The sequence below is a fragment of the Nycticebus coucang genome, chromosome 15, assembly GCF_027406575.1.
Source record: "Nycticebus coucang isolate mNycCou1 chromosome 15, mNycCou1.pri, whole genome shotgun sequence".
NCBI lineage: Eukaryota > Metazoa > Chordata > Mammalia > Primates > Lorisidae > Nycticebus > Nycticebus coucang.
In genome coordinates, this window is record NC_069794.1 from 3,049,680 (window position 1) to 3,077,377 (window position 27,698).

General features: G+C 49.0%; 1 protein-coding gene across 2 annotated transcripts in view; it reads left to right on the forward strand.

The window, feature by feature from the left end:
* Positions 1 to 26,013, forward strand: part of COL4A1 (collagen type IV alpha 1 chain) — a 143,108-nt gene extending 117,095 nt beyond the window's left edge. For both annotated transcript variants that reach the window (XM_053563522.1, XM_053563523.1), the window contains 23 exons: positions 932 to 1,082; positions 1,290 to 1,403; positions 2,030 to 2,197; positions 2,286 to 2,375; positions 3,332 to 3,484; positions 3,604 to 3,702; positions 3,801 to 3,890; positions 4,839 to 4,978; positions 5,669 to 5,795; positions 5,886 to 5,966; positions 6,432 to 6,530; positions 6,882 to 6,932; positions 8,584 to 8,769; positions 9,269 to 9,402; positions 11,274 to 11,346; positions 12,061 to 12,132; positions 13,208 to 13,336; positions 14,477 to 14,575; positions 15,519 to 15,731; positions 16,627 to 16,804; positions 20,499 to 20,613; positions 22,624 to 22,796; positions 24,529 to 26,013. In XM_053563522.1, coding sequence (XP_053419497.1) covers positions 932 to 1,082; positions 1,290 to 1,403; positions 2,030 to 2,197; positions 2,286 to 2,375; positions 3,332 to 3,484; positions 3,604 to 3,702; positions 3,801 to 3,890; positions 4,839 to 4,978; positions 5,669 to 5,795; positions 5,886 to 5,966; positions 6,432 to 6,530; positions 6,882 to 6,932; positions 8,584 to 8,769; positions 9,269 to 9,402; positions 11,274 to 11,346; positions 12,061 to 12,132; positions 13,208 to 13,336; positions 14,477 to 14,575; positions 15,519 to 15,731; positions 16,627 to 16,804; positions 20,499 to 20,613; positions 22,624 to 22,796; positions 24,529 to 24,610 — 2,817 coding nt within the window. In that variant the 3' untranslated portion in view covers positions 24,611 to 26,013. The remainder of the gene's footprint in view (positions 1 to 931; positions 1,083 to 1,289; positions 1,404 to 2,029; positions 2,198 to 2,285; positions 2,376 to 3,331; positions 3,485 to 3,603; positions 3,703 to 3,800; positions 3,891 to 4,838; positions 4,979 to 5,668; positions 5,796 to 5,885; positions 5,967 to 6,431; positions 6,531 to 6,881; positions 6,933 to 8,583; positions 8,770 to 9,268; positions 9,403 to 11,273; positions 11,347 to 12,060; positions 12,133 to 13,207; positions 13,337 to 14,476; positions 14,576 to 15,518; positions 15,732 to 16,626; positions 16,805 to 20,498; positions 20,614 to 22,623; positions 22,797 to 24,528) is intronic.
* Positions 26,014 to 27,698: the final 1,685 nt, after the last annotated feature.

A 27,698-nucleotide genomic window follows, 5' to 3' on the forward strand; every position in this document is an offset into this window, starting at 1 on the left:
GAGGCTCAGGAATTAGTGAGTGCCAGATAGAATTGGAATCAGGATTTGATTTGTGATTTAAAATACTGTGCTTTCCCAAGAATCCTTTGGATGTGTTTCCTTCCTTTTGCAAATTTTCTACTGGGACATGGAGAGGAGTTATGATACCCCGGTGTCCATTCACCCTAACCTGGGCGTGTCACCTGCAGAGTGGAGACTGTGATGTCATGGCCACCTACTTGCGCTTCTGACGACACCAGGGTGGTCACTGAACCGAGGCTGCCCGCGTGTGCCCTGGCTCCACAAAGTCTTTCCTTTATTCCTAGTCTCCTGTGTTTGTGGGCACCCTGGATTCGTGGGGTGGTTTTATGAGTTCAGTTGGAAACCTTCATGTATACAAACACTCTGGAACTTTCCACCTCTTAGGAAGCTTTCAGTTAGCTGCTCACAGGTCCTCGTTGGTGTCTTGTCAGTTTTGTAGGGTCAGCTTTCATCACAGGCACAGGCAGCAGAGCTGAGGGGAGAAGCTCAGGTCAGGGGCCCTGGGGGAAGGCTTGGTTTCCTCCCCCGTGAAATGAAACAATAAAAATTACCCACCTTTAGGGCATGTGATGAGATCGAAAGGAAATAATAGGTGTGAGGAGGGTTTGCCAGCTTTTGAAAAGGGTTGTATCTACTAAATGCATTGGCAGTATCTAGTCTCCTCTTATGCCATTGGCTTCATAAAAACACAGTGGAACCTCTGCAAGCTGGTGACCCAGGGGCTGTAATGGCTTGGTCACTATATGGAGGTGGTCACCAGAAGGGACTGGGCCGACTGTATTGATATGTACGTGTGGTGCATGTCCACTCCATGAAAATTAGGTCAACTGAAGGAGGTGGTCAGCCTTGGAGGGGAGACTATGACAACTTTTTTGGTCAATTTGCTTCTCTGTGCTTTGGGGATTTTCAGGGGGAGCCTGGAATTGGTCTCCCAGGACTCAAAGGCTTGCCAGGGCTTCCTGGCATTCCGGGCACACCTGGAGAGAAGGGCAACATCGGGGCACCAGGCGTTCCTGGAGAACACGGAGCAATCGGGCCCCCTGGGCTTCAGGGGATCAGAGGTAACTCCCTACAGAGTCTATCCATCTAGACTCTTCAAGGCTGGCTATGTTTATTTTTGCATTTCCAGAGTGCCTGCTAGGTATGTTCAGAGCATGTTTGTTGAATGAATGGTGAAAATCCTAGGCTGGAGCTCATGATTCCTGTTGTGTAAGTGGGTTGCGTCTGCTACTGTTTTCTGCAACTGACACCCGGTTTTTCCCCTCCAGGTGACCAGGGACCTCCTGGATTGCCAGGCCCTGCAGGATCTCCAGGAGCTCCAGGAGTGGGCCCCCCTGGAGTTAGGGGGCCCCCTGGAGGACAGGGACCCCCTGGGGCATCAGGTGAAGTGACATTCTTCTAGAATTATCCCTCCTCGAAAGCATGCTCACGATGGCGTGAGAGGTGTCACAGGAGTCTGCATGAGGGGAGATTCACATGATTTGTGAAATTAAAGGGAAAAAAAGTAAATTCTAGTTTGTAAAATTAGGTTTGCTTTTTGGCTTAAATGTAGTCACAGATTTCTGTGCTTTCCTCCCTCTGGGGTTGGTTTATGTGCCAAACAGATATGCCCGTTGTTGTATATTCAGTAACTTCTAAAATTTTATCAAAATGATGTTTTTACATTATCTTTCCATGGGAGGCATACCCTGTTTCCCTGAAAATATGACATCCTCTGAAAATAAGACCTACTTACAGGAAAGATAAGACGTCCCCTGAAAATAAGACCTAGTGCATCTTTGGGAGCACACCTTAAAATAAGACACTGTCTTATTTTCGGGGAAACAGGGTAATAAGTTATAGACAGTTTAAGCTAAGTATGTCCGTATCTGGAAGCTACCATTGACTTTAACAGTAATGATCTCAGGTGGTGATGGGAGGATAGGGTAAAACGATCAGTGAAAAATGGTACAGGAAAAATGAGTTGTAAAATTCTGCTGAAAATGATTTGCATTTCACCCAACCTCAGGCCCTCCTGGAATAAAAGGAGAGAAGGGTTTCCCTGGATTTCCCGGACTAGACATGCCAGGCCCTAAGGGAGATAAAGGTGCCCAAGGACTTCCTGGCTTGACAGGACAGTCGGGGCTCCCTGGCCTTCCTGGACAGCAGGGGACACCTGGAATCCCTGGGTTTCCAGGTAAATGTTTTTCAAACTTCTGGCTCAATTGATGATGAGGAAACAGGCTGTACCTCATTCTTTTTGTGGTCCTCCCCTCTGGCCACAGGTTCTAAGGGAGAGATGGGCGTCATGGGGACCCCCGGGCAGCCAGGCTCTCCGGGACCACTGGGTTCTCCAGGATTACCGGGTGAAAAAGGTGAGAATCTGTGTCTCTCTTGGCACCCCTTGGGAAATTCTCAAATTGTCTAAATTATGTTTCATTTCAAGAGGTGATGAAAGATCAAGTGGGGGCTGGGAGAGGTGTACCCCTTGTCCAGTGGGCGTCCGAGGTGTACAGTGCCTGGTGGACTCGGAAGGGTGGGGCACATCTGAGCACAGCCGGGATGCTGTCTGAGAAATTGGGGACCCTGCAGTTGTGCCAGGGCACAGAGGCCAGTCCTTAGGATCAAATTAGCAAATGGGGTAGCTTTACAATTCCTAATTTTCATGTATTTTCTTATCATTTGAAATTGGCCCATAATAGTTTTTTCAAAGAGAAATTTGACTTTGAGTACAAGGTAAAAAAGTAGTCACTTGTTGAGCTCAGGAGTTTGAGACCGGTCTCAACAAGAGTGAGACCTCATCTCTATTAAAAATAGAAATCCTAGCTGGGCATTGTTGTGGGGCCTGTAGTCCAGCTACTGGGGAGGCTGAGACAGGAGGATCTCTTGAGTTTAGAGTTGGAGGTTACTGTGAGCTAGACTGACACAACGGCACTCTGTCCAGGGTGACAAAGCAAGACCCCATCTCAAAAAAAGAAAAAGTCATCCTTGCAGTAGAACAGGAAAATTCGCTCTATAATTGTGTAGAAGTTGAAGACAAAATGAACAGGGGCGATAAAGATCTTAGGAAGGTGAAAAAATGCAAATCACCTAAACCAGTAAGCCAAGTTTTAATGCATTCGCATTCCTAGCAACTGATGAAATTTAGAAAATGGCTTGATTGTTCGTTTGCTTGGTTTCAGATTTTTTGTGTAATGCACATGCTCAGCATTTAGTACCATTTTGGGGCGAGTCACTGGCTCTGCCTACCTTCTTAGCAGCCACTCTCCCAGCCAGCGCAAGTCCTCAGCTGCGTGCCTTGCCTCACTGCTCCGTTCTCTCTCCTCTGTAGGGGACCCCGGCTTCCCAGGTTCCTCGGGACCCAGGGGAGACCCTGGCTTCAAAGGTGACAAGGGGGACGTCGGTCTCCCCGGCATGCCTGGGTCTATGGACAAGGTGGACATGGGCAGCATGAAGGGACAGAAGGGCGACCAAGGAGAGAAAGGCAAGCTGGGCAGGCAGAGCTGGTTCTCCAGGAGTGACACAAACCCACCGAGTTCTTGTGACCACTTGCTTTTCCAGCAGCAGATGTGGGTCATCGTTGCTTTTATCTGTGATATCTAGGACAAATTGGACCAGCTGGTGAAAAAGGATCTCGGGGAGACCCTGGTACCCCAGGAGTGCCCGGAAAGGACGGGCAGGTGGGGCAGCCCGGATATCCAGGTACACTGTGGCTCTTGGATTCCCAGCATGCCCAGGTGTCTCCCAGCACCCCTCCCTGCAGGTGGCAGCCTGCTGGATTGTTCTCTGTCTTATTGTAGGACCTAAGGGCGACCCAGGCATAAGTGGAACCCCAGGTGCTCCTGGACTTCCTGGACCCAAAGGGTCTGTTGGTGGAATGGGCCTGCCAGGTAATGCACGTCCAGAAGCATCTACTAACATGTGTGCGTGTAGAGTACTCAGGGCACGTGAGTACTCAGGGGCGTGTCTGCAGATGAGATCCTGCCCCTCTGGGGTGTACGCCACCTGGGAAGCTGTGTCTTTGACACGCATGAACGTGCTCACTCCTGTGTACAGACAGGCGGGTGGCTGTTTAATAAAACAAAACATGGGCTGGGCACAACAGCTTCTGACAATCTCCATGTGGCTGCCCACTTGGCTAGTGTGTCCTGGACATCTGGCTCTCCGTCCAGGTCTGTCAGTTACAGAAGCTCCTGCCTCTGGAGCCCTTTGTCCTAGTTCAGGAGAATCCTCTGGACCCCTCTGTCCCAGTCAGCCTTAGTGCTTTGCCCATCGGGTCCACTGTAGTGACAGCACCTGTAGAGAGAGGGACGAGGGAGAAGGTCTGGGTGGTGACACTTCTCAGAACTTGCCCAGAAAGGTCAAAGTCAGGACAGGACTCTCCTAGGTTTCTACAAGTGCTGCTATCACCTGAAAGGTAAACCTCTAGCATGCAGGTCACGCCTGCTTACAAGTAAGCGTGGCTCCCAGCACACATCACGAGCCAAGGGCGCGTCCCCTGCAGCTGCCCCTGTGCCCTGGGGGTGATTGGGTTAGTGAGAGTGGATCGGGTAATAGAGGACTGAAGGGCCGGTTCATATACTGCTGAGAGGGTACATATTCTAAGAAGTTCATGCACTTCTCCTCTCTCTTGGTAAAATGCTGGTCTTTAGAGGACAGGAGGAATTTTCCTAGGGTGGCCCTGCTGTGACTGGGGTGGCTGACAGCTGGCTGGCTGGTTTTCAAGTTGATAAATGAAGAGACCCAAGTTCTGTCACCTCATTTTTGTCAAGGTGCTTTGTCATTTTTAATACTAGCACTGGCTAGTCCCTCGTTCTAGTTGCGGTCTGTACTTGCAGGAACGCCTGGAGAAAAAGGTGTGCCTGGCATCCCAGGCCAGCAGGGGCTCCCTGGACTACCTGGAGAGAAAGGCTCAAAGGGAGAAAAGGGGCAGGCAGGCCCCCCTGGCATCGGTGTTCCCGGGCTGCCCGGGCCCAAGGTAACCAGCACCCTCTGTGCAAATGTCCCCTCCACCCCTCTTGGTGGAAACGCGTCCTGAGGAATGTTCATCTGTTGTCTCTGCACATCCAGTGAGCCATAGGCTACAATGATACCCCTAGAGTATTTTTTTTCTTTTTTTTGAAATGATAGTCTTATTATGTCACCCTCAGTAGAGTGCTGTAGCATCACAGCTCACAGCAACCTCAAACTCTTGGGCTTAAGTGATTCTCTTGCCTCAGCTTCTCAAGTAGCTGGGACTATAGGTGTCTGCCATAATGCCTGGCTATTTTTGTTGTTGTTGTTGTTGCAGTTGTCATTGTTATTTAGCAGGCCTGGGCCGGGTTCAAATCCCCCAGCCCCGGTAATGTGGCTGGTGCCCTACCCATTGAGCTACGGGTGCCGAGCTGCCCCCAGCGTATTAGAAACTGCCTCTCCTCCCCCTTCTAGTCACTACTCATGCCCCCCAAGGAAGAACTAGAGACTCAGCAGGAGGTCAGGGTGGGGCAGCTACCCTGGGGGGAAGCAGACAAGACAGTTGGCAGCTTCGTGTGAAGTGTCTTCTCTGTTTTCAGAGGTGGACTTGGATTCTTTGGTGAGAAGTGGGTGGTGGAATCTGCAGAGCAATATTCATTGCCCCAAAATGTCCAGACACAGATGTGAAATTAACACTCTTGCTCTTTACTCACAGGGAGACCAGGGGCTGGTAGGTTTCCCAGGAAGCCCTGGAGAGAAGGGAGAAAAGGGAAGCATTGGGATCCCGGGGATGCCGGGGTCTCCAGGCTCCAAAGGGTCTCCGGGGAGTGTCGGCTATCCAGGTAGGTGGGCCGAGGCCTCCTCCTAAACACGGGGCTCAGAGAAGACAGACTCCCAACTTACAGGTGAGCTGGGTCTTGCTTTTTCTTTAGGAAGCCCTGGGCAGCCCGGAGAAAAGGGAGACAAAGGCCTCCCGGGACTGGACGGCATTCCTGGCATCAAAGGAGAAGCAGGTAGAGGCCCTGCTGGACAGGTGGACAGGAGCTGCCAGGGACGGGCACTCCAGAGACCCAGGGAGTGGCCCATGCGGAGGGGACTTAGGCCCTAGGATGCTGCTGAAGGGCTGACCAGAGGCCACCTCTCTGTCCCTCCAATCAGCAGATGGACAGATTAAGTCTGAGGGACTTATGGGGCCTTTTTGAGGTCTTGTCACCAGTTAGGAACTAGGACCAGGTCTCCAAACTATCTCTGGCTATTGTGGCTGGGAGGTGTCTGCTCTCCCTTCTCACCAGCCTTCCTGGCTGAGAGTTCAGGGGTGATGTTGACAGCACAGAGGGTCCTTTGAGAAGGGATTTTAGTACTGACCTCAGGGATGCCAGGAAGGAATAGCTTCCTTAAAGGATGACCATTTTTATGTGGATGGCAGGGTGTGGGGGAGGCTCTCTCTGCATATGGCTGATGTGGCCTTTCTCTTCCAGGACTTCCTGGGCAGCCTGGCTCCACTGGCCCAGCTGGCCAGAAAGGAGAGCCCGGCAGTGACGGAATCCCAGGGTCAGCGGGAGAGAAGGGTGAACCAGGTATGCCCTGCTTCCCAGCCTTCACCTGCTGTAAGAATAGTGATCAGCTGGGCGGTGGTGTGAGGAGGTCATCTGGGTATCCCTAGACAGCCCGCAGAAGTGGGCACTCACCCCACAGGTCTTTCCTGCTAAGTGCCTAGAGGTTCTGAGCTGAAGGGGGCTTAGGGAGAGGTACCAAGTAATGGATTTCCAGGGACGCTCATCTTACTTGACAACGACTGAGGAATTTTGTTTTATCCCCAAGGTGCTATTAACTAATGTTCATGTGTGTGGTAGGTGTTTGGTGTTAGCTCAGAGTTGCTGCCAACTGGTTGTTTAACAGAAACATGGCTTTTTGCCCTCGCCTCACAGGTCTGCCAGGAAGAGGATTCCCAGGGTTTCCAGGGACCAAAGGAGACAAAGGTAACCCCTGCCCAGCGTGCTGTCCCTTTCCGCTGCCCACTGCCACACGCCGGGCTGTGCTCTGCAGGCATCAACATCCCCTTAGCGAGGCAGCAGTGACATGGAGGATAGATTCGGAGTCCAGAGGGTTGTCCCACTAGAGACGCCTGGTCACGCCATCTCCGTGGTGGTTGAAATAGTGTGCCCCGTACTCACATCAGAAATTCTTCTATTTGGACTAGTTTTATAAGATCCAGTGGAGTGGGAAATCCCCATCATTTTGGGGCTTAGAATCAGAATATCAAAATTGTTACTTTCTAAAACAAGCCGTATTTACGTGAAGGCAGGATAGGATGTCACACGGGCCATGGCTCAGATGCCTCCAGCAGCCCTGCGGAGCTCACTGCTGAGCACCCTTGAGAGGTGGGGAGGTCGTGGCACAGGCTTCTCCCTCAGCATTCAATGAGAAAGAAAAGGCAGAGGCCGGAAGTGTGAGAGAGATGAGCCACACATGCCCTGTTGGAAGGAACGCTGCAGGTGACCACAGCTGTGGAGGGCACACACACTTGGGACAAGGCTGAGGGGTCCTGAGTGATCTGGGGTCATTGCTGAGAATTGGGAGAGGGCCCAGCCGGCTTGATATCAGCTCAGATGAAGCAGGGCACATGGTGGCTCTGCCACTCCGGGCCCAGGCTCTCCCGAGGCCAGCCCAGAGCCTTCCCTGTGTGGCCTTTGGTCCTGCACTGGACACACCAGCTCTCAAAGGGTGGGCTGGTGCAGTCTGGGGGCCTCTAGGACGGGAGCTGAGACGTGCTTCTGCCCAGCCTTTCCTTACTTAGCTGTCCAGTCCTGTCCACTCCAGTGGACACATCCTTCCGCCCCGGGAGAACTGCCCTCCACACCTTGTGTTCCAATCCACCACCTTGGGAAGGCAGTGGAGTAGCTCTGTGACCGAGCAGGACTTGACCCTGTGTCATCCTCTTTCTACATTTTCTTAATAACCTTGAAATAACCCCAGCATTTCATTATTTTTATTGACACATCTTGGTTAATATGTTTAAGGCTAAACATGGAGGTTTTTCTACAAGCTCTTATTTTTCTTGTTTTTAAAAACAGCTTATTGAATTGTCCTTGGCGGACAAGATAACACATGTATTTAAAGCGTGTAGTGTGATAAGCTTTGCCCTGTGTGTGTACCTACGAGGATAGCCTCATCTTCAAGGTGGCGGGCACACCCATCAGCCCAAAAGTCTGCAGTGTGTCCTTGGAATCCCGCCACGCTTGCGTTGGAGCCCCTCTGTGTTGCCAGTGTACTTACTGATTGTTCATCCCTCTCACTGCTAACCCAAGCCCGAGTGTGTGGATATAACACAGTGTCCACGCACCTGTGGACGGACCAAACCCTTAGCTTCAGCGATGCAGTCGCTAAGCCCATGTCCCAGTGCTGCAGCCACAGACCACTTCTTCTAGAATCTGAAGAGTGCCGGGCGGGTTCTCAGCATGTGAGGCTGGGCTGTGGTGTGAGCAGGGTGTGTGCTCCAGTTGTCCCTGGGCCCTCCTGGAAAGCCCCTGTGAGGGTCCTGGAGGACCAGGAGCCCCCACCCCTGGCTGCCTGTCAGTGCGCTCAGCGCCTGTCTGAAACCCACTGTCTCAAACTGCTTTTCTTGTTTAGGATCAAAGGGTGATGTGGGTTTCCCAGGATTAGCCGGGACCCCAGGAATTCCTGGACCCAAAGGAGAACAAGGATTCGCGGGTCCTCCGGGGCCACAAGGACATCCTGGACTGCCTGGAGCTCCAGGACACCCCGTGGAGGGGCCCAAAGGAGACCGAGGACCCCAGGGCCAGCCCGGCCTGCCAGGTAAGGGGCCTTGCCAGGTGTCAGCTTTGGGGCCTGGGGCAGAATTCACAAGAAGAAATCAGCGTGCAGGAAATAAGGGAACAATTAAATTCTCAGCTGGACTTTTACTTAGAAGCTAACAGTATTTATTACTGCTTGAATCTGTGTTTTGGCCTCCACTGGGCAGAAGACCTCCGCGTGTCCTTTCTGTCAAGGAGTTTAAGCAGTTAGGGAGACTCCGGAAAGGACGTTAGAGGAGAGGCCTGGACGTCTGTGCTGCTGCCGTTTGTCTTGCTGGCACGGCTGGCACAGCCTTCCTGAGGCCAGGACTCCAGAGGTGGTGGCCCGGGCCCCCTGTCCCGAACATTCTGTCAGGGCAGTACTGGCGTTTGTGTGAACATCTTTCCTGCCTTCCAGGACTTGCCTGGTCTCTTTCTCAGGGGCAGCTGGTGGCAGCCGTGCCACTTGCACAGAGCATCACCCTCCAGCCTAAACGTGTGACTCTCGTCTCTCCCCTTAGGGCTCCCGGGACCAATGGGCCCCCCAGGGCTCCCCGGGCTGGACGGACTGAAAGGTGAAAAAGGACAACCCGGCTGGCCAGGAGCCCCTGGGGTGTCAGGGCCCAAGGGAGACCCAGGATTCCAGGGCATGCCCGTGAGTTACTGACGGCTCGCGCTTTCTTGGAAAGGAGCCTGTTCTGGCTACAGAATTATCTTATCTGTACATGCGTGTGTGTATGTGTGTGTGTCTCACTCCCGTGTTGTGTGTGTGCACGTGTGCTGTGCTCCCGTGTCCCGTATGTGCTGGACCCTCGTGTTCCCCTCTCCTGTCAGTAACCAGCATCTTTATCAGCATCAGAGTGACATTTCTACCATCCAGTTTTATGAGAACTATTAAAGGAAAAGTGTAATTCTGGAACTCACAGCCAGCTGCCCAAATTTAAGACATACTTACAAACTCGGTGCACAAAAGCAAGCTGGCTTCCTTTTGCAAAGAACAGCTCTAAACCAGCCTGGCCATCTCCTGAGGTTGGCAACAGGCATAGAATGTCATAGTTGAGCCGCTGAGGTCCCCAGGACTGAGACCAGCCGTGGGAGCACACCTTGGGGGGGCGTGGTGAGTGACTGGCCCTGGTCTGTGCGCACATGTCTGCCTAGCTCGGTCCTTTGCAGTTCCTGAGCACACAAGCCCTGTAGGTGGCTGGAGTCTCAGCTCGACCACGTTCCTGGCTAAAGGATTGTGCTTATGTGGCTTGTCGAGGTTGAGTAGATGCATCGGCAGAGACTTATCCTCTGTGTCTGTTCCTATAGCACGTGCTGGGAGAACGAGGATGTGTCAGAGGAAAGTGGAAACGGGAGAGATTTGAGGCCCCTGTGTGCAGTGCTGCAGGCACAGGCTCACTGGGTGCGGGGTGGGCGGGGGGGCTATGAACTGCTCAGCAGAAGCGGGAGCCTATTTAGCGGGATTGGGCTCTTCCTGAAGGGTGGATGCGGTGACTGATCCCAGCTCTCCATGCGCAAAAATCCGTGGTGCTATTTGGCTTCCGAGCCAGTGGCTGATGAAGGGCTATCGAGCAGCCACGCTGCACACGTGACCTCTGGGACCCAGCCTGTCCTCAGAATCGGGGGCTCTTCCCCACAGTGCAGGAGTCGAGTGTGGGGCTGTGTTTCTAGGCCTCTTACTGATACACTGCAGTTTTCTGGTGATGGGAGTGTAAATAATTGGTCAGTTATTCATCTATCCCTGCTTTTATTCCTTTGTAGTAAAACAGAAATGTAGTCTCCTGGAGCGAATGCGTGTCTGTCTGTGTCTGTATGTAAGTGTGTACGAATATGTGTGTGTGTGTATTTACTTTGCTTATGGAACTTCTAAGGTAAGGTAAAGCAAAGGAGACCATCTATGTAGAAATACATGATTTGTTACATGTTGCTGTCTGTGACCAGAGAAGGGACAACTGTGTTGAAATAGCAAGAAAAGGAGCTAATGTTGTAAGATACATGAACATCGTTACCGCGTTTGAAAGATCTCTAGTGCTCTTTATCTTCTTCCCATATTTAAAAGCAGTTGGCGGATAAGACATGGAGCTAATTCCAAGCACCCACGTTTAGGGGCAGGGCTCTGGAAAGGCTGTGTGGTGTCCATGGAGAGGCATGCTGGCATGGTGTGTGGGTTCTCATTGCATCAGGCCGGGGGGAGAAGACAGGTGTAAGACTTTCACCTGCCCCCGGGGACCCACCATGCGGCCAAGAGGGGATGAAACAAGATGTTCCAAGCTCCCTTCCTGGTTTAGGCGCACAGAGGTCTGACATTTGTGGATGAGACAGACCCTCCAACCTCCCCTTCCCAGTTGAGGCACACAGAGGCTCTGCCACGCATGTCACATCATTCAGGAAAACACAGGGCCATTTGTTACAAGCCACTTTGCAGAATGTGCAGGGGCTTTCCCAGTGCCCAGCTCCCAGGCCACCTGAGGGCCTTAGTGCTGCCCCGAGCAGTCCCAGCTGACACCCTTTCTGTGTGTCTAGGGCATTGGTGGCTCTCCAGGAATCACAGGCTCAAAGGGTGATATGGGACTGCCCGGAGTTCCAGGATTTCAAGGTAAGACAGCAGAGGACCGTTGCACACCTGGGTGGTGAGGGGCCTCCTGACCGAGGCCACCTTCTTACTGACAGTGCTGCTGAACCACAGTGCAAGAGTGTTCTCTTCAAACTAAAAGTATCATTTCTGTGGGCACCCAGTTTGTATAATCTCATGAATGGTTATATGAAGGCATTCTAATTTTCTTATTGTGAATTAGTGGAACATTAACTTCTCAATAAGAAGTCATGGATTTGGACCATTCATTAATTTATTAAGCAAACATTTATTGAGTACCTACTGGCTTCTAGGCACTACGATTTTTACTGCTGAATCAGATACACATGAAAGGTGAATAAAAGAAGTTCTCAGCCACCAGGTCTCTTTTGGTCTATTTGGGGACATGTGCAAATCAGATTGTGACCCAAACAGTGTCCCCCGCCCCCTGCTGGTGGTGATCACTTTACAGTTTATTGCACATTAATAAAAGGTGGTTTCCAGGTTCTAGAAAAAAAGTTTCATCAAAAATTTGACACAGCTGCCCAGAAATAATGCTCTTTTCTTCTTTGAGGATAATTGGAAATAAGTTTACTGTGTGTGTGTGGCGTGTGCATTACATCTGTACATGCCTGTGCACACATGTATGTGTGTGTGTGTATTAGGCATATATACACATGCACACATTTATATGCCATTAGAATTTCTGTATGAACACCCTGTTGTCCTTCTGTCTAGGTCAGAAAGGTCTTCCTGGCCTTCAGGGAATTAAAGGTGACCAAGGAGATCAAGGAATCCCCGGACCTAAAGGTAGGGACAGGTAACTCTACAGCTGCTCTGCTGGCGGCTGGGGAGACATGGGCCATTGCAAACAGGAAATGAGGGTGTTTGGTTTTTCAGATGCAAGGCAACTTGAAAATTATTAGAAAACAGTAGATTAAAAGCCCTTTGCAGCATGTCAGGACTTCTGTAGCTGACACTGATATTTTTACCAGCACGTTTTCTTGAAAGTCAGTAATCTGTGAGTGCAATGGTGCCGCCCACGAGAGGTTCAGCCCCTCTGGGTGGGACAGGGAAGACCCAGCCACTCGGGTTCCATCCAGACAGCGGAGAGTCTTCCTGGGAGATGGAGTCTGCTCACTTCTCCACCACCAGGAGGCTGTGGGGGTGAACAGATCCAAGAACCACTTAATAATCTTGAAAGGAAATGCTTCTAGTATAGTATTCATCCTATTTTCTCTCTGCCAAGCAGACCGTGTTTATAGGGCTTTATTTATCCAAACCATGTTTAGAGGAGAGAATGAGAAACCCCACGCCCGGAGAAGTAGCGTATGAGGAGAGGAAAGACAAGTGAGCAGGAATCTGTGGGAGGAGAGGGGCAGGGTTTGCGGCTGAACCAGGGGGGCCGAGGCGGCCCCAGACCCTGGGTGGTCCCTGCACTGTGCTGAGACCTGTCCTGCAGGAGGGGGATTAAGCTTGTTCATCAGTAAAAGATTAGGACTGGTGTTAAAATGAGCAGCGAGGCGGATTTCAGGAAGTAGGAGAAACGCCATTCTACTGTCCAGTACTGGCGTTCTCCAGGTCAGCTGTGGCCCCCCCACCCCTCAAGGGGAGTGAGTGCCACCACCCAGGGCTGCCGGGTGAGGCTGGTGGCAGTCATCGGGGTGCCCAGAACTGAGTGGGAAGTGATGCTGGTACCTCCAGTGCCTTTTCTAGTCCCAAGAGTTCAGGATTTCAGGTTAAATAATAAAAGATATGCAGATTAAATACATTTTTCATGACGATCTAATTACTTGTGTTTTGACAACGATTTTACTTTTGAGAACACATTCCGCCCCTGTATGTAGACAGTGAAATTGACCAATGTCATCCCTGCTTCCCACAGGTCTCCCAGGCCCTCCTGGACCCCCGGGTCCTTACGCCGTCATCAAAGGGGACCCAGGCCTTCCTGGTCCTGAGGGACCCCCAGGTCTGAAGGGGCTTCAGGGACCTCCGGGCCCTAAAGGACAGCAAGGTGAGATGCTCGCCAGGCCTGTGGGGCCCTGTGTGGGCTCAGGGGAGGGGGCAGAATTTCCTCTTCACTCATCTAAAATCGAGGTTTCTGGGTAAAGGTTTTATACAAATACATATTTGGATATGTTTTTCTTACCTCCCTTTAATGTATATCAAAACCAATGATGATTTTATTTTATTTATTTTATTTTTTTTGGCCGGGGCTGGGCCTGAACCCACCACCTCCGGCATATGGGACCAGTGCCCTACTCCTTGAGCCACAGGCGCCACCCCCAATGATGATTTTAAAAGAACTTTGAAAGCTAGAACCTAATACAGAAAAATCTAGCGGAACATGGAACTCACTGTGTCTTTGTTCAGTTAGGTAAACATGGGCTCTGGACCCAGCCGTCACTTCCCCAGATGGCATGGGCTCTGGACCCAGCCGTCACTTCCCCAGATGGCATGGGCTCGGGACCCTGCTGTCACCTCCCCAGCTGGGATACCAGGGTGGCAGGACGGTGTCTCATGCTGTACACATGGTGGGGTGCTCTCTGCACCCCCTGAGCTCTGCCTCACTGGTGGAGATGTATGCTGTCCTCCGTTGCTCCCAGAAACCCTAACCTGGGGTCTTTTGAGCTGAATGCTTTCTATTTCAAGAGCTATTAAGGAGGAGTAAGTAGAAAGTAAAAGAGAATGAAAACATTTACAGTTGGAAGGATGCATCCATGAAAATTAAGTTTACATCAATCTAAGAATAAACTACATGTGTGAAAACAAAAAGCCATCCATGTCAATAGATCTGGAATTGAGACAGCAGAATATGGCCAAGATGGAAAGGCTTATCATCAAATCTCTGCCTCCTCCTAGTCCCCCATAACCCGCCTTTTCCAAACAGATCTGCCAAACAGGAGCAACAAGAAAGCAGGGGGAGGAGCTCGGAGTGAGGAGGCGGAGCACACGCCCATGCCAATCTCAGCCTGGCTGCTGCTTCTGCAATGGGTGTGTGAAGCTTTGCAGAACGCAGCTCAGCAGCTGTTCAGGAAAACATTCTCGTCTACAGTTGAAGGCCTGAAAACCAGAACAGACATTTTGGAAGGGACCAGAGAGACGGAGCTACTGCTATCGGGATGGGTCATGACTTCTCTCTCTTTTGCTTTAGGTGTGACGGGATCCGTGGGCTCACCTGGGCCTCCAGGCGTTCCTGGGTTTGATGGTGCCCCTGGCCAGAAAGGAGAGACAGGACCCTTCGGGCCTCCTGGTGGGTTGCTCAGCCTTTCAACCTGGTCACCCTCTCCTGTGTCTCTGGGATATAATCAGTAGGACCAGACCTGGGGAAACCTGCAAAATGGAGTTGAAAATGTTACTCAAAGTCTGTTTCTTCCAAGAAATAGGGTCATACAGAAGAGTTAAAGGGTTGTCCTTTTTCTGTGTGAGATAGGTTTTGATCAAAATCTATTTCCGGATGTTGAAAGGCAGGCGGTAGTGTGGCCCTGTGTGGTTTCAGCAATGGGCAGGGAAAGTGGATGTGAGAATAATAATTCCAGTGTTGGTCCAAAGGCCATAGCCTGGCACGGGACAGACTCGTCTGTTGCTTTAGGAGGCAGGAAGTCACTCGAGGGCCCCGTAATGACAGATGCTGAAGGCTGAGGCCACCTGGGCACACCTGGGAATGGTCTTGCGGGTGGCACAGTTAACCCCTCTCTGCCCGTGAGCATCCTTGCTGCCGCATTTCTATGCTCAGGCCTTGGACTGCCCTGGAAGAGAAGGCACATTAAAAGGAGAATGTTTTAATAATTCTACACTAATCGTCCCTTGGAGGGGGAGATTCTCCTCAGGAATCCCCCACGATTCCACATGGATGATGGGCACAGAATCGCGTCACTCGTCCATTTTCATTTATTCTTATTCTATTTTCATGTATTTCATTGTTTCATTGATCTACAAGTTCTGGAAATCTTCTGTGCACTGAGCACTGGGCTCATAACCATTACTCGAGGTGCTTTTTGAGAAGGAAAAGATAACACACCAGAAGAGTGCGGGCCAGATTTGCTAGCTGTGCAATCTTGACCTTTTTTTACAATGTGAAAAGATGGGGTACTTTGTGAAAATACAAGATAGGAAACTCTTTTGAGACACTGGTTTGGAGGCTTTTAGGAGAACTTACATGTAACTAGGGAATCCAAACTGTCTTCTGTCTGCAGGTCCAAGAGGGTATCCTGGTCCCCCCGGCCCAGATGGGTTGCCAGGGTCCATGGGCCCCCCAGGCACCCCGTCTGTTGATCACGGCTTCCTGGTAACCCGGCACAGTCAGACAACGGACGATCCCCAGTGTCCTCCCGGGACCAAGATTCTCTACCATGGGTATTCTCTGCTCTATGTGCAGGGCAACGAGCGGGCGCACGGCCAGGACTTGGGTAGGCGGCGTAGACCCATTCCTCCTGTCCTTCCTTAACTCGGCCTTGTCGAGCTCCCCTCTGCCTCAGCTGCCTGTGCCCTGGAGCAGGAGCTGATGGAATTACACTCAGGCCTGTTACCTCCACCCCAGTCCCTCCAGTCATCAAGTATTTTAATAGCCGTTGCTTTACTAATGGGAAGCTGAGAGAGTGCAAAGGCTAAACCTTTGAAAACATTCACATTAGTAACACTTCAGATCTCATCTTCAAATTATCAAGTGGGATCAAGATTCCCACAGTGCATCCGTGACAGTTTGCTTTGATATTCTTATAATAGGGCACCTTCACTCTTGCTCCTCTAAAAATAGGTCCCTGTTATCATGTCCGAGATTGAACACACACACACACACACACACACCCGCCCAGGTCAGCAGACAGCTGCCTCTGTGTCCTTGGTGCTGCTCTAGGCATCCTCCACTGTGGCTCGGTGCTCAGCACCTTCAGCCATTACTGAGATTTGAATCAACAAGCACCACCCCGTTTTCTGCAAAACTATTGTCAAAGACATTGTCCAACACGTGACTGTCCATTTTATAAAAATCCGCATTAAAATCCTCATAGAGCTCAGTTCGAGGGAAAGGTTTCTCTCTACTGGTAACCTGGTTCAGTTTCCTTTTGTCAAAAAGGTTCCACGTGATTCCTTATACTTCCCTTCTGCCTGTTTGCTTTAAAATTAATTTGCTCACTATTACTGAAGTATTTGGTACATTAACTTTTTAATCACAGTGTTTAAATCTCCGTTTTAGTGGTTATGTAGACTGTAAGTCTTTCTGAACGGCCAGCTGGAATCCGTTCTGCGTGTGGGTCGCTTGTGTTTCATAAAGAAGGTTCTTCACGTTGACTTTCCTCCGTGCAGGCACGGCTGGCAGCTGTCTGCGCAAGTTCAGCACGATGCCCTTCCTGTTCTGTAACATCAACAACGTGTGCAACTTCGCATCCCGGAACGACTACTCCTACTGGTTGTCCACCCCGGAGCCCATGCCCATGTCCATGGCCCCTATTGCAGGGGACAACATCAGACCCTTTATTAGCAGGTACGTCGAGCATTTGTGGGAGCAAATGTATAACTGAAGAAGATCTCTGTCACATTATTTGACATAAAATTCAGTTATCCTCTTGAAAAGTTACAGTGCAAAGCCATGGTGAGATGATGCCCAGCTTGAAAACAGAATTCCTATCGCATGCAACCCACTGTGATGTTCGCCATTCCTCCCGTGAGCAAATTAGACCAGGGTTTCTCAACTTTTTTCTTTTTTTCTAAGTAATAACCTTTTGAGACTTTTTTTATGAATCACCCCTACCCCTGTGAAATTTTTAAAACTTAATTATTTTTTAGTTGTGGTCAAATATAATGCCATACATTTTGCCAGCTGAGCCGTTTTTAAGTGCTTGGTTCAGTGCCATTAAGCACATTCACATTGTTGTCCAACTAGTGCCATTACCCATCTGCAGAACTTTCTCATCTTCCCAAACTGAAACTCTGCACCCACTGAACACGCCCCCACCCCCCAGCCCCTGCCGCCCTCCGGCCTCCTTCCTGTCTGCATGGATTTCACTATGTTAGTGACGTCGGGTGAGTCCTTTTGTGACTATGTTGTTTCACTCAGCATAGTGGCTTCAAGGCAGATAACTTCCCATCACACGTCTGTGCCACGTGGGTTCATTTGTTGTCCGTGGTGGCCACTCGGGTAGCTTCCAGATCTCAGGTGTTGGGAACAGCACTGCCGTGAACGTGGGTATACAGACATCTCTTTGAAACCCTGCTTTTCTTTGGGCTGTACACCCAGAAGTGGAATTGCTGGATCACATAGAAATCGTTTTTAATATTTTGAGAAACCTCCATATGTATTGCCCTTCATACCGGCACAGCCCTCACACCCATGAGCTGCACTGTCCCAAGGTCTCCACATCCTCGCCTGCACGGGGGTGCTCTGCTGCGTTGATAGTAGCCACCCCAGCTGGTGTGCGGTGGTCCCCAGGAAATCATAATGACACAGACATACTGAACAATCGGTCTGTTTGTGTATTGTAGGTATGTCTGTGCTTTGTCCATAAAAGTGTACAGATTATACATAACAACGTATAAAATGATAATTTTTTCACACACCCTCCCAAACCCAGCAATTTTTGCTCCCTTGAGGTAACAATGTATATTGTGCCCGTTGAGAAGGCACCTGTTTGAGCGACTTCCCAAATTCAGTGCTCATGCCCACCCTGTGGGGAGCATGTCTTCAGGTCGCCAACAGCCTGCCTGGCAGCAATGAGATGGGAAGTTGAAATTATCATGACTGGAAAGTACACAGCTGGCCTATCTTTGCCTTTTTCTTTCTCGTTAAAAGTTGACTGCTTTTTGATCCTCACAATTGATAGAAAACTGGCAAAAGAATAAATTCATCTGACTCAGGAAGGAGCTAGTGTACAGTGTTACGTTTTACACACCGAGATAATATGAAGGGTAACAAGGCGGGAAGAGCTTTCCTGAGGGAAGCGAGAGGGAGAAGAAGCTCCACTTCCCTGTATTCCCTTTAAGGAAACGAGCAGCTTTTGGATATGAAGAAAGATGTGGCAATATTGACTATGAAGTACCCTGAGGTTAAAGGGAGAAGGTACAGGACCCAGGGCTGGGAGCCCCCACCGGAGCTCCTGCTGGGTGGGCACTGCAGGCTGTGGCCATCAGCTCAGCTCCCCTCACTTGCTGGCCACTTCTTGTTGGGGAAGATCCCATTTTTTCTACAAGAGCTGTGTCCCATGGGACCCTGGAGCAGAAAGCCTGGAGATGCCTACTGGGAAGAAAATCACAGGGTTTGATTGCTTTACATTAAAATACCTTCTGACAGTTAAAAAAAAATTCTTTTGAGCTATAAGAAAACTTATTTTATGGATCTTAAAGTGGAAAGTATCATTTGTTACACCTCCAGAGTGGCACTTTTCAAAATACAGATGAGACCTGGCCTGAGGCAGGAGCGCCTATGGTCCTGCCCCTCTCCTCCCTGCCCAGCCCCACGTGGGCGGGTCCGCCTGCTTACTCTCGCTTGCTGGTTCCAGCGACTTCTCCGGACTTGCAAGTCCTTCTCAGGTCTTCTGTTTGGCGAGGTCCTAAAATGTGACTTTGGAAATAATAACACAAAATCCTTCATTTTGAGTAGAAAAGGTAGCAATTTTTCTGCTTTCATTCTGATTGTAGGGCAAAATGTTCTAAGTTTTCCTGCTTTTTATGGACAAGAGTCATCAGCTGCTGAATGTGGAACCAAGCTCTCGTGGGCTTTGACACAACTCACCCTGGCCTTAGTTTCTTGCAGCTCCTTACCTTGTGACTCTGTTCTCTGGTCCCCCTCTGATGGGGCAGGACCACCCCTGTCTATAGTTGCTGGAGTCCCCCAGACTATATGTAGTCCAGGCTGCAAGTGAGGGCCCCAGATCCAGCAGGCAGATGGTGGCAGATTCAGAGGGCCATTTCAGTAACTGCGTTCATCTGCAGCTTTTAACTCAACTACATGTGTGTGGACAAAGCAGAAACTTACACACACACACATATATCTAGGGAAAATCAAATGACTAATTTATTAGTCAGAAGATCAGAAGTCTTCCCTTCTGATCCATTTTCATGTAACTGTCCCCACGTAATAACTATATATAATTATTAACACCTTTAATTGTCATTTATCGGCATTGTTAACACCCATTGTTAACATTTTGTGACGTGAATGTAATTATTATTATTTTTTTTTTAGACAAAGGATGATCCTGCTGTCAAGGGTTCCCTTAACTGAGCTCTTCCCAGTCAGAGCTCTGTGTTAATTTAATTTGTTCTTGGGCACAGTCCCAGTGGCTGAGCTTAGCCAGCCTGGCTTGGAAGGTGCCCTGTCCTTGGGAGGTTTCTTGGGTGTCACTTTAGCTGCAGGGGATGCTGACAGCCTCAGGCCTTGAACAGTGGAGCCCTGGGGTGGGGCACAGCAGGGGGCTATGGCTTCATCTGGAACAAGTTTGCAGAAGGAAGCTCATGTGGACATTCAGCCTCACACGCCCTGCATCACAGTTACTTGATTCACTAGGTGTCTTTTTATATTAAAGATTATTCAGAGCTTAAAGCAAACCATAGAAGTAGTAGCTCTTTAATTTTGATAACTCTTTTTCCTTAAGCATTAATCATGCTTAAGAAATATATCATCATTGTCAAAAAATTGGAAAATATTCAAATGTTCAAAGGAGAAAACCAAAGTCACCTACACCCCTCCACCCCCAACAGGCACTATTAGAACTCGGCCTTCCTGTTTTTCTCTCCTACAAACAGATGGTTAAATGACAAGATAACAAGTGTTGGATATTTAAAAAAAAATTTTTAGAGACAAGGTCTCGCTCTGTTGCCCAGGCTGGAATGCCGTGGTGGGATCACAGCTCACTGCAGCCTCAAACTCCGGGGCTCAAGTGGTTCCTTCTGCCTCAGCCTCCTGAGTATCTGGAACTGCAGGTGCGTCACTGCAGCCAGCTCTATATTTTAATTAAGTTTTAAAATATTGAGACAGGCTTATAAAACCAAGCAGGCTGTAAGCTCCAGTCTAGACAGTGGGCATAGTGCACTGCACTTAGGGTGCAGTCAGATCAGAAGGCCCGAGGGAGTGAGTGTAAACAAGAGGCAGGGAGAGGTGGCGCTCCAGCGATGCCAGGGGACACGTTGTGAGCCCTGCGCAGCCCTCTGCTGTGCTAAGTGTCTCTGCTCCCACCTTGCAGGTGTGCGGTGTGTGAGGCGCCCGCCATGGTGATGGCTGTGCACAGTCAGACCATTCAGATCCCGCAGTGCCCCACCGGGTGGTCGTCGCTGTGGATTGGCTACTCCTTCGTGATGGTAGGTGTTTGGGGAAATGCCAAATATCCGTGGAAGGGCCCCCACAAGCACCCTCTAAGTTCTCTGCATCCCTCCTTAGTTGCCCCTTCCCTCCTCTGACCATCCCTTCCAAGCATTCCCAGGACCCTGGCCTTCTCTGCCTGGGCACAGCAGGTGTCTCCAGAGCCCCACTGTGCTCTGAGAGTGGGCAGTGGGGGTGAGACCATGCAGGCATGGCCCTGCCCCCTGCACCTTCTCATTCAGGTGCCCTCTGTCCCACACCTGCCAGGTGAGCATCTGCTGAGTCAGCCTCTCTGAGGGGGTCGAGGAGGCGAGCCTGTGTGTGGAGCATGCATCACTAACACATAGCAACTGGAAGGCAGAAGCTGGAGTTAGGGATAGACCCTCAGGACTGGCTGGTAGTGGCCCACCAGGAGGGTCTTCCTGGCTGGTGCTGAGGCCCCTCACAAGGGTGGGGACAGCTCTCCTATACCCAACTGCCTCAGATGCTAGACCCCCAAGGTTCCCTTACCCCCAGAAGCCAATCAAAACAGGAAACAAGGTATCTCTTTGATATGCTCATTGTAGCTTATTTTATTCTGTTTCCTCAGTTGAAAATATTGATTAAATATATGCAAGTCCTGACCTTGCAAGGTCAGTGTTATCCTGGAATGTGCCAGTTGAGGATCCTACACAGATGTCTTTTGCATTGTCACTGTGAGGCCCAGCTCCACCTTCATGCCCTCAGGGGGCAGCCAGGTTGTAGGACCCGCAGATGAACACCAGCCTTCGTATTTGGTTAACAGGAATAAATAGGGATTTCTTTGCTGTTTTCTTCTACTGTGACGATTCCAAGCATAGAAAAAGTTGTCAGGGAACCAGTTTTTAAAATACTTGTGCATCTATTCAAGATTTGCTGGGTCAGTTTTACTGCTGTTCAAATTTTACCAAAGAGTCTGCAGCCACAGCACTACCAAATAAACAGGTGCTCCAGCGATGCCAAGTGACATGTTGTGACTGTTTTATCAAGAGCCAAAAGTTAGGAATTCTGCATAGAGAAATCAAGACACTAACGGTGATATGAGTGTGCAGTTTTCCATAAGAGGTAGATTGGGCTTCCGACTCCACGGTCTAAGAAGCAGGGATGTGGACTCTCTGTTGGAGAAGCCCCTGACCTGGGTAGAGACACAGGGAAGCATCTGCCTTTTATCTGGTGTCATGTATAGATCTGAAACAGCAGGTGCCGGAATATCTCCAGATCAGTAGCAAATAAAAATTAAAATTTCCTGGTCTGGCCCCAGCTCTGGTTCTCACCCTCTTCTGGGAACTGGTAGAATTAGCTTTGTCCCCAGGGGTCCCTTGTAGCCCTTACGTTCTAGAGTTCACATTTCAGGTACCTGCAGTAATAGTCCTGAGGATGTTTTATCATGTCTCCCTCAAGGTTGTCAGCCATTCATTCCAAGGTCTTGGTTTCTGAGCACAGGTAGGTCCCGCTCAAACCTGCCAGACCAAAATGCAACAGTTACAATAGTAGTTATTCTTTTTTTCCTTTCTATTGTTTAAGTTTTCTCTATCTTTAAAAAAAATCAAATGATTATATTCACTTTAGAATAGGATAATAGAATAGCATATAATTTAGCAAATACAGGATGTTGTTTATAAAGCCTGATTTCACTTTGGTTGTTTCCAACATTATTTGCATCTTTTGGCTACTGGCTCGTGTCCTGAATTAGAATAAGGTCTAGAGTTTTCAAAAACAATACGTAGTGAGGACAGCATTTCTTTAAATCCTAATAAAGCTGGACTGTTTGAGGGGAAGCTGCTGGCTGATTTCTGGAGCTGTACCACCATGCCACAGCTGTGCCGGGACTGTCTGGCCAAGCACCATGGGGTGTGGGCACAGAGTGTGTTCCAGAGTGACCACATGAGGCCAGAGGGCTGGCTGTCCAGAGGGAATCCCCTGGCTCCTTCCTGGGAACGATGATCCTCTCTCCTGGTCTTTGTGACTCACGGCTCCCGTTTGTCCTGCAGCACACCAGCGCTGGTGCCGAGGGTTCTGGCCAGGCCCTTGCATCCCCCGGGTCCTGTCTGGAAGAGTTCAGAAGTGCACCATTCATCGAGTGCCATGGCCGTGGGACTTGTAATTACTACGCCAATGCTTACAGCTTCTGGCTTGCCACTATTGAGAGAAGTGAGATGTTCAAGTAAGTCAGAAGGACGCCCCGCCCCTCCGCGGCCCCGCCCCCTCCGTGACTTCCCGGGGGATCATCCGTGATCCAGAACTCCTTGAGGGCCGAGCCTCGAAGGTGGTTATAAAACAATCATTAGGGCCGACTCTTTGACGTGTGGTAATGAATATTTGATTCTGTTCCACACGGGCAGGCAACCCAGTTTTCAAAGGCAGGCGGCAGGTGATAGGCTTAATTCTTCCATTTACTACAGAAGCGTGAAAGATAAAAGGTCAGCGTTCATTCCTCCAGGTACTGTACTAAAATGTAATTAAAGCACCTGAAATCTTCAAACAGAGTGTGTTTAAAATACTGTCTGTTTAGCAGTCCCAGGCGGTGAGCAGCACTGGTCCCCGAGTGTTGCAATGCCGGTCCTGGAGTGCGGGGAGTGTCAGTTTTGAGGAACTTCACAGAGATTTTTTGTTTTTTAAGTGCAAATAATAACTCATTTCAGGCAAAACAGCTGGGATTGTGGGAAGGGCTTTTCTTCCTTTTTCTACCACAATTTCACCTTTAAAACTATTATCCCAAGTGGCTGTGAGCCTGGTAGGAGCCACGCTTGAGCCCGACACCGCCCCGAGGCACAGGTGCATGTGATGGGTGTGGCAGCCTCCTTGGCGCCCCCTGGGGGCGAGGGCTGGGCAGTGACCGACTGCTCCTTCCCGGGGTCCGTGGGCAGAGCAGCCTTTGGCCCCTGCTTCTGGGGGAGACTTGTACAGAACTCTGCCTTAGATCATAGGACTTGAAACAACCTTTAAAAAAGTACCTCGTGCCTAACTGGTGGTTCTACCAGGCTTTTAGGGAACTGGAAGCTTGACATCAGTGCTACAGACAGAATTTAACTATTAACTACTGAAATGAGCAGAGTTCACATTTCCGCTGTTGGAGCTTCCTGTAATAGGGGTAATAGGTAAAAATGGATTTCCTTTGAACTAGCAGCTTGATACAGTAACCTAAAATGTCTTCTCAAAACACCATTAGGTGAGAGCTCATTAATTTAAATAACTGATTTGAGGGCACTAGAATTTGCACCAGAAGTGCTAAACTAAGCAGCCCCAGTGCTCTTCTATACGGTTACATTTATACTAACGGAATTTATATTAGTTCTTAGTTAGTTCAGATTTCACCCAACAATTAAAATAGTGGAGAATTTCTAGATGGAAGGGGCGTTTGGGACACAAGTGTCTTCCCCTCTTTCTTGGCCTCGTGTCTGACCATCTGCATATAAATCCCTCAGGAAGCCTGGAAGTTCTCCCAGTCGCATAACGGACCTATTTAGGGGACACGTACTGCAGAGAACAGTGCCTTCTTCCTACCGTGGAGGAGTTCATGATCTAGATTAGACTGCAGAGAGGCAGGAAGGCACAGTGGGGAATGGTTCAGACCTTGGTGCCACCCTGATAAGGGGTGACCTCGGCTGTGCCCTGGCTGGCCATGTGCCCTGGGGAGGTTGTTGACCTCGGCTGCCGCAGCCGGGAATGCGGACCGTGGCCCACAGAGCTGTGTATAGGGAGCCATGTGGGCACTGACTCCAGAAGGTGCCCAGCCAGAGTAAGGCTGGGTGGTGGTCACTGATGGTGTCCAGGCCGAGCCTGATGCCACGGGCTGGTGCTTATCTGGTGCCTTGGAGATTTCTGAGCAGGGCTGGAGGGTTGGGGGCGGGTGGGCTTCGAGGTGGTGGCTGACGGTCTGTCTCTGTTGCATTTAGGAAGCCCACGCCGTCTACCTTGAAGGCAGGGGAGCTGCGCACGCACGTCAGCCGCTGCCAAGTCTGCATGAGAAGAACATAACGGAGCCTGCCTCCAGCTAACGTCAACATGGTGCTATTCTCCCCCTTCTTCTTCTTCTTAACAGCAGCGAACCCCAGAAATGTATCCTGTGTACCTCACTGTTCAGTATGAAACCATAAAGTGCCTTGTAGGAATTTGCATAACTAACACACCCCGCTTCATTGGGCTCTACTTGCTGAAGGAGAAAAAAAAAAGACATGGATTAGCTTTCTGTAGTGGCATACCAAACGGCACTTTTGATGATATAAAATATAAGTGACTTCTGCAATCCAAAGCACTGATGTGTGAAGTAAGAACACCATCAGGAAACCAAAAGGTGCTAGGGGGGCGTGGGGCCTGCCATGCCGCCTGCCCGTTCCCAGTCTTGTATTATAATGAATTTTTCACCCCCAGAGATAAATGTTTGTTTATATCACTGTCTAACTGTTTCAAAATCCAGGTCCCTTGGTCTATACAGACGGTAGTAAAGTCAAAATGGTTTTTTGAGCCTCCAAATGGAATCGCGGACTCTGTCTTCCACCCCCCAAATACAAAGTATGTCTCTGCTGTGTGTGTTCCTGCATAGCTGCCTTCACAGAAATCACAGCTCACCTTCCTGTGGAATAAAGATGGTCCAAAGGTAGTCAGAAATTAAATATATATAAATATATATATTAGTAATTTATATAGATGTCAGCAATTAGGCAGATCAAGGTTTAGTTTAACTTCCACTGTTACAATAAAGCTTAGTGTTTTTTTGCCTTTAAAAGACTGTGTTGTCCTCTGACATAGGCTTGTAAACACAAGGATGATGAATGTGAAACATTAGTTTTCATTGTTCACTTCTAAACCAAAAATTATGTATTGCCAAAACCAAACCCAGGTTCATGAATATGGTGTCTATTATAGTGAAACATGTACTTTGAACTTCTTGTTTTTATTCTGTATTAAATATTTTCAGGGTTTTAAACACTAATCACAAACTGAATGACTTGACTTCAAACGACCACCTGAAAGGCCTTCACGTTGTTAGTATCCCTCATTCTGCATCCTGGCTTTAAAATCAGCTCTGTTGAATCCAAATGTCAGTATTTTTACATGCAAGCACCTTCAGGCCACTTCTGGGTTTCTCATGAGCTGTGTTCACAGACCTCAGCAAGGGGACCGAGGGATTGCAGGGGGCAGGTCTGGAGCACTATGCCTGAAATGACATTTCCCTAAAAATTTCCAAAACGTTTTTAAGACTACTAAGGCCTTTAATGTACTTTCCTTAAATGTGTATTTCTTAAGAATTCAAATTTGTAATAAAACTATTTGTATAAAAATTAAGCTTATATTAATTTGTTGCAACTATTGCCATAGAAGCATTAAAAGAAAAGTTACTGCATAAGCCACTAATAAATGCGTAAGCTTTGCATTCCTTAGATCATTTTTATTCTGCACTTCTTCTAAATGAGAGTCACAGACTGGGGGTCATTTGTAGTGATTCTCTTATACAAAGACGAAAGGTTGGTCTTCCCCCGCTGGTCCTTGTTCACTGCCTTCTGCATCCCCTCTCTTGTTTCTCTCATCTGGCCCTCCGGACAGCCGCCATCCTCCTCCCATCCCTCCATCCCTCATTCACAGTGCACTCGCTGCAGTCTGCCCGCTTCCCAGGCACTGGTCAGGTACAAGACAAACACAGCAGAGCCACACACACTAGCCATGAAAAGTGACTCCACTGGGGGTAAGAAATGAGGTGACAGCAATGCACCAGCTAAGATTGGAGCAAAGGACTGGATTCCAAGTATTACTTGAAGGAGCAAAAAAACCGAAATGACAGATGTCTTTTTTTCCTACTGATTTAAGCTTCAGTTTAAACTTGATCAAAATACAATCCAGAGATGAGTGTGTTGCTGAGAACTCCAGAAGAAACTACACAGATTTGTCCTGTTCTTGGTGAACACACCCAGCGGGGCTGTGAACACTCAGCACAGTGCTTGCTTGATGCAGGGACATCACCCAAGGTCTAGTTTCAGCCACCCGCTTCCCACCTTTGACTAAACTGATGAAGACAGTTCATGTGATGTCCTTGATATCTAGAATAGGACAGAAGCAAACTCAAGTCCTTAGGCTTAGTTTGTGCTGAAGTTACTGAGAGATATGAAACCCCTCTGTGTAGTAGACATTTTAAACCATGGAGTTCTGTAGGTGACACTGATTCATCATATATCATCATTTATTATAAACAATTTGGTAATCTGGGAAAGAACATAAACATTCAATCCCAAAGTGTGTTTCTTTTCACTGTTACAGCAAAATTGACTTACAGTTCTGTAAACTGTAACGTATGCACAGGTTCATGTAACCATAACCACATCAGCCCACAGAACAGTTACATCACTCCCAAAACCTCCAGGTTTCACTAGGTAGAAACATCCTTGCTTGTGACCTGGTAATCACCCACTGAACTTTTTCCATCTTGACAGCTTATCTATTTAAGAATGGAATAATAGGGCATGTGATGTTTTGAGACTTTTTTTCACTCATTTATCAAACTGTTGTGTGTATCAATAGTTTATTCCATTGTATTGCTGAGTGAGAAGATGTTCTACAGACATACCATAGTTCATTTACCTGTTTAGGTAAATGTTGAAGGAGATTTGGGTTGTTTCCAGTTTGGGGTGAATGCAAATCATGAGTAATCATCCATGTTCAAAAGTTTTGTGTGAACCTATGTTTTCACCGGTTGAGGGTGAATACCCAGCACTGTGATTGTCTGGTGGTGCTATGAACCACGTACATGCATTCATCCCGATATACACCTAGGCGTGGAGTTGCTGAGTTTATGTTTAACTTTTTGAGGAGCTGCCAAACTGTCGTCTATAGAGATTGAACCACTTTACGTTCCTACCAGCCACGTATGGGGGTCCAGTCTTTCCACATCCTTGCCAACATTTGTGATTTTCCAATTTTTGATTATAACTGTCTTTATAGTACTGTGTGGTTCTGATTTGCGTTTTCCTAATCATTATTACTGGTGAGCATTTTTTCATGTGCTCACTGGCTATTTGTATAACCTTAGAAAAATGTGCATTCAAGTTCTTTGCCAATTTTAAATTAGGTTGTT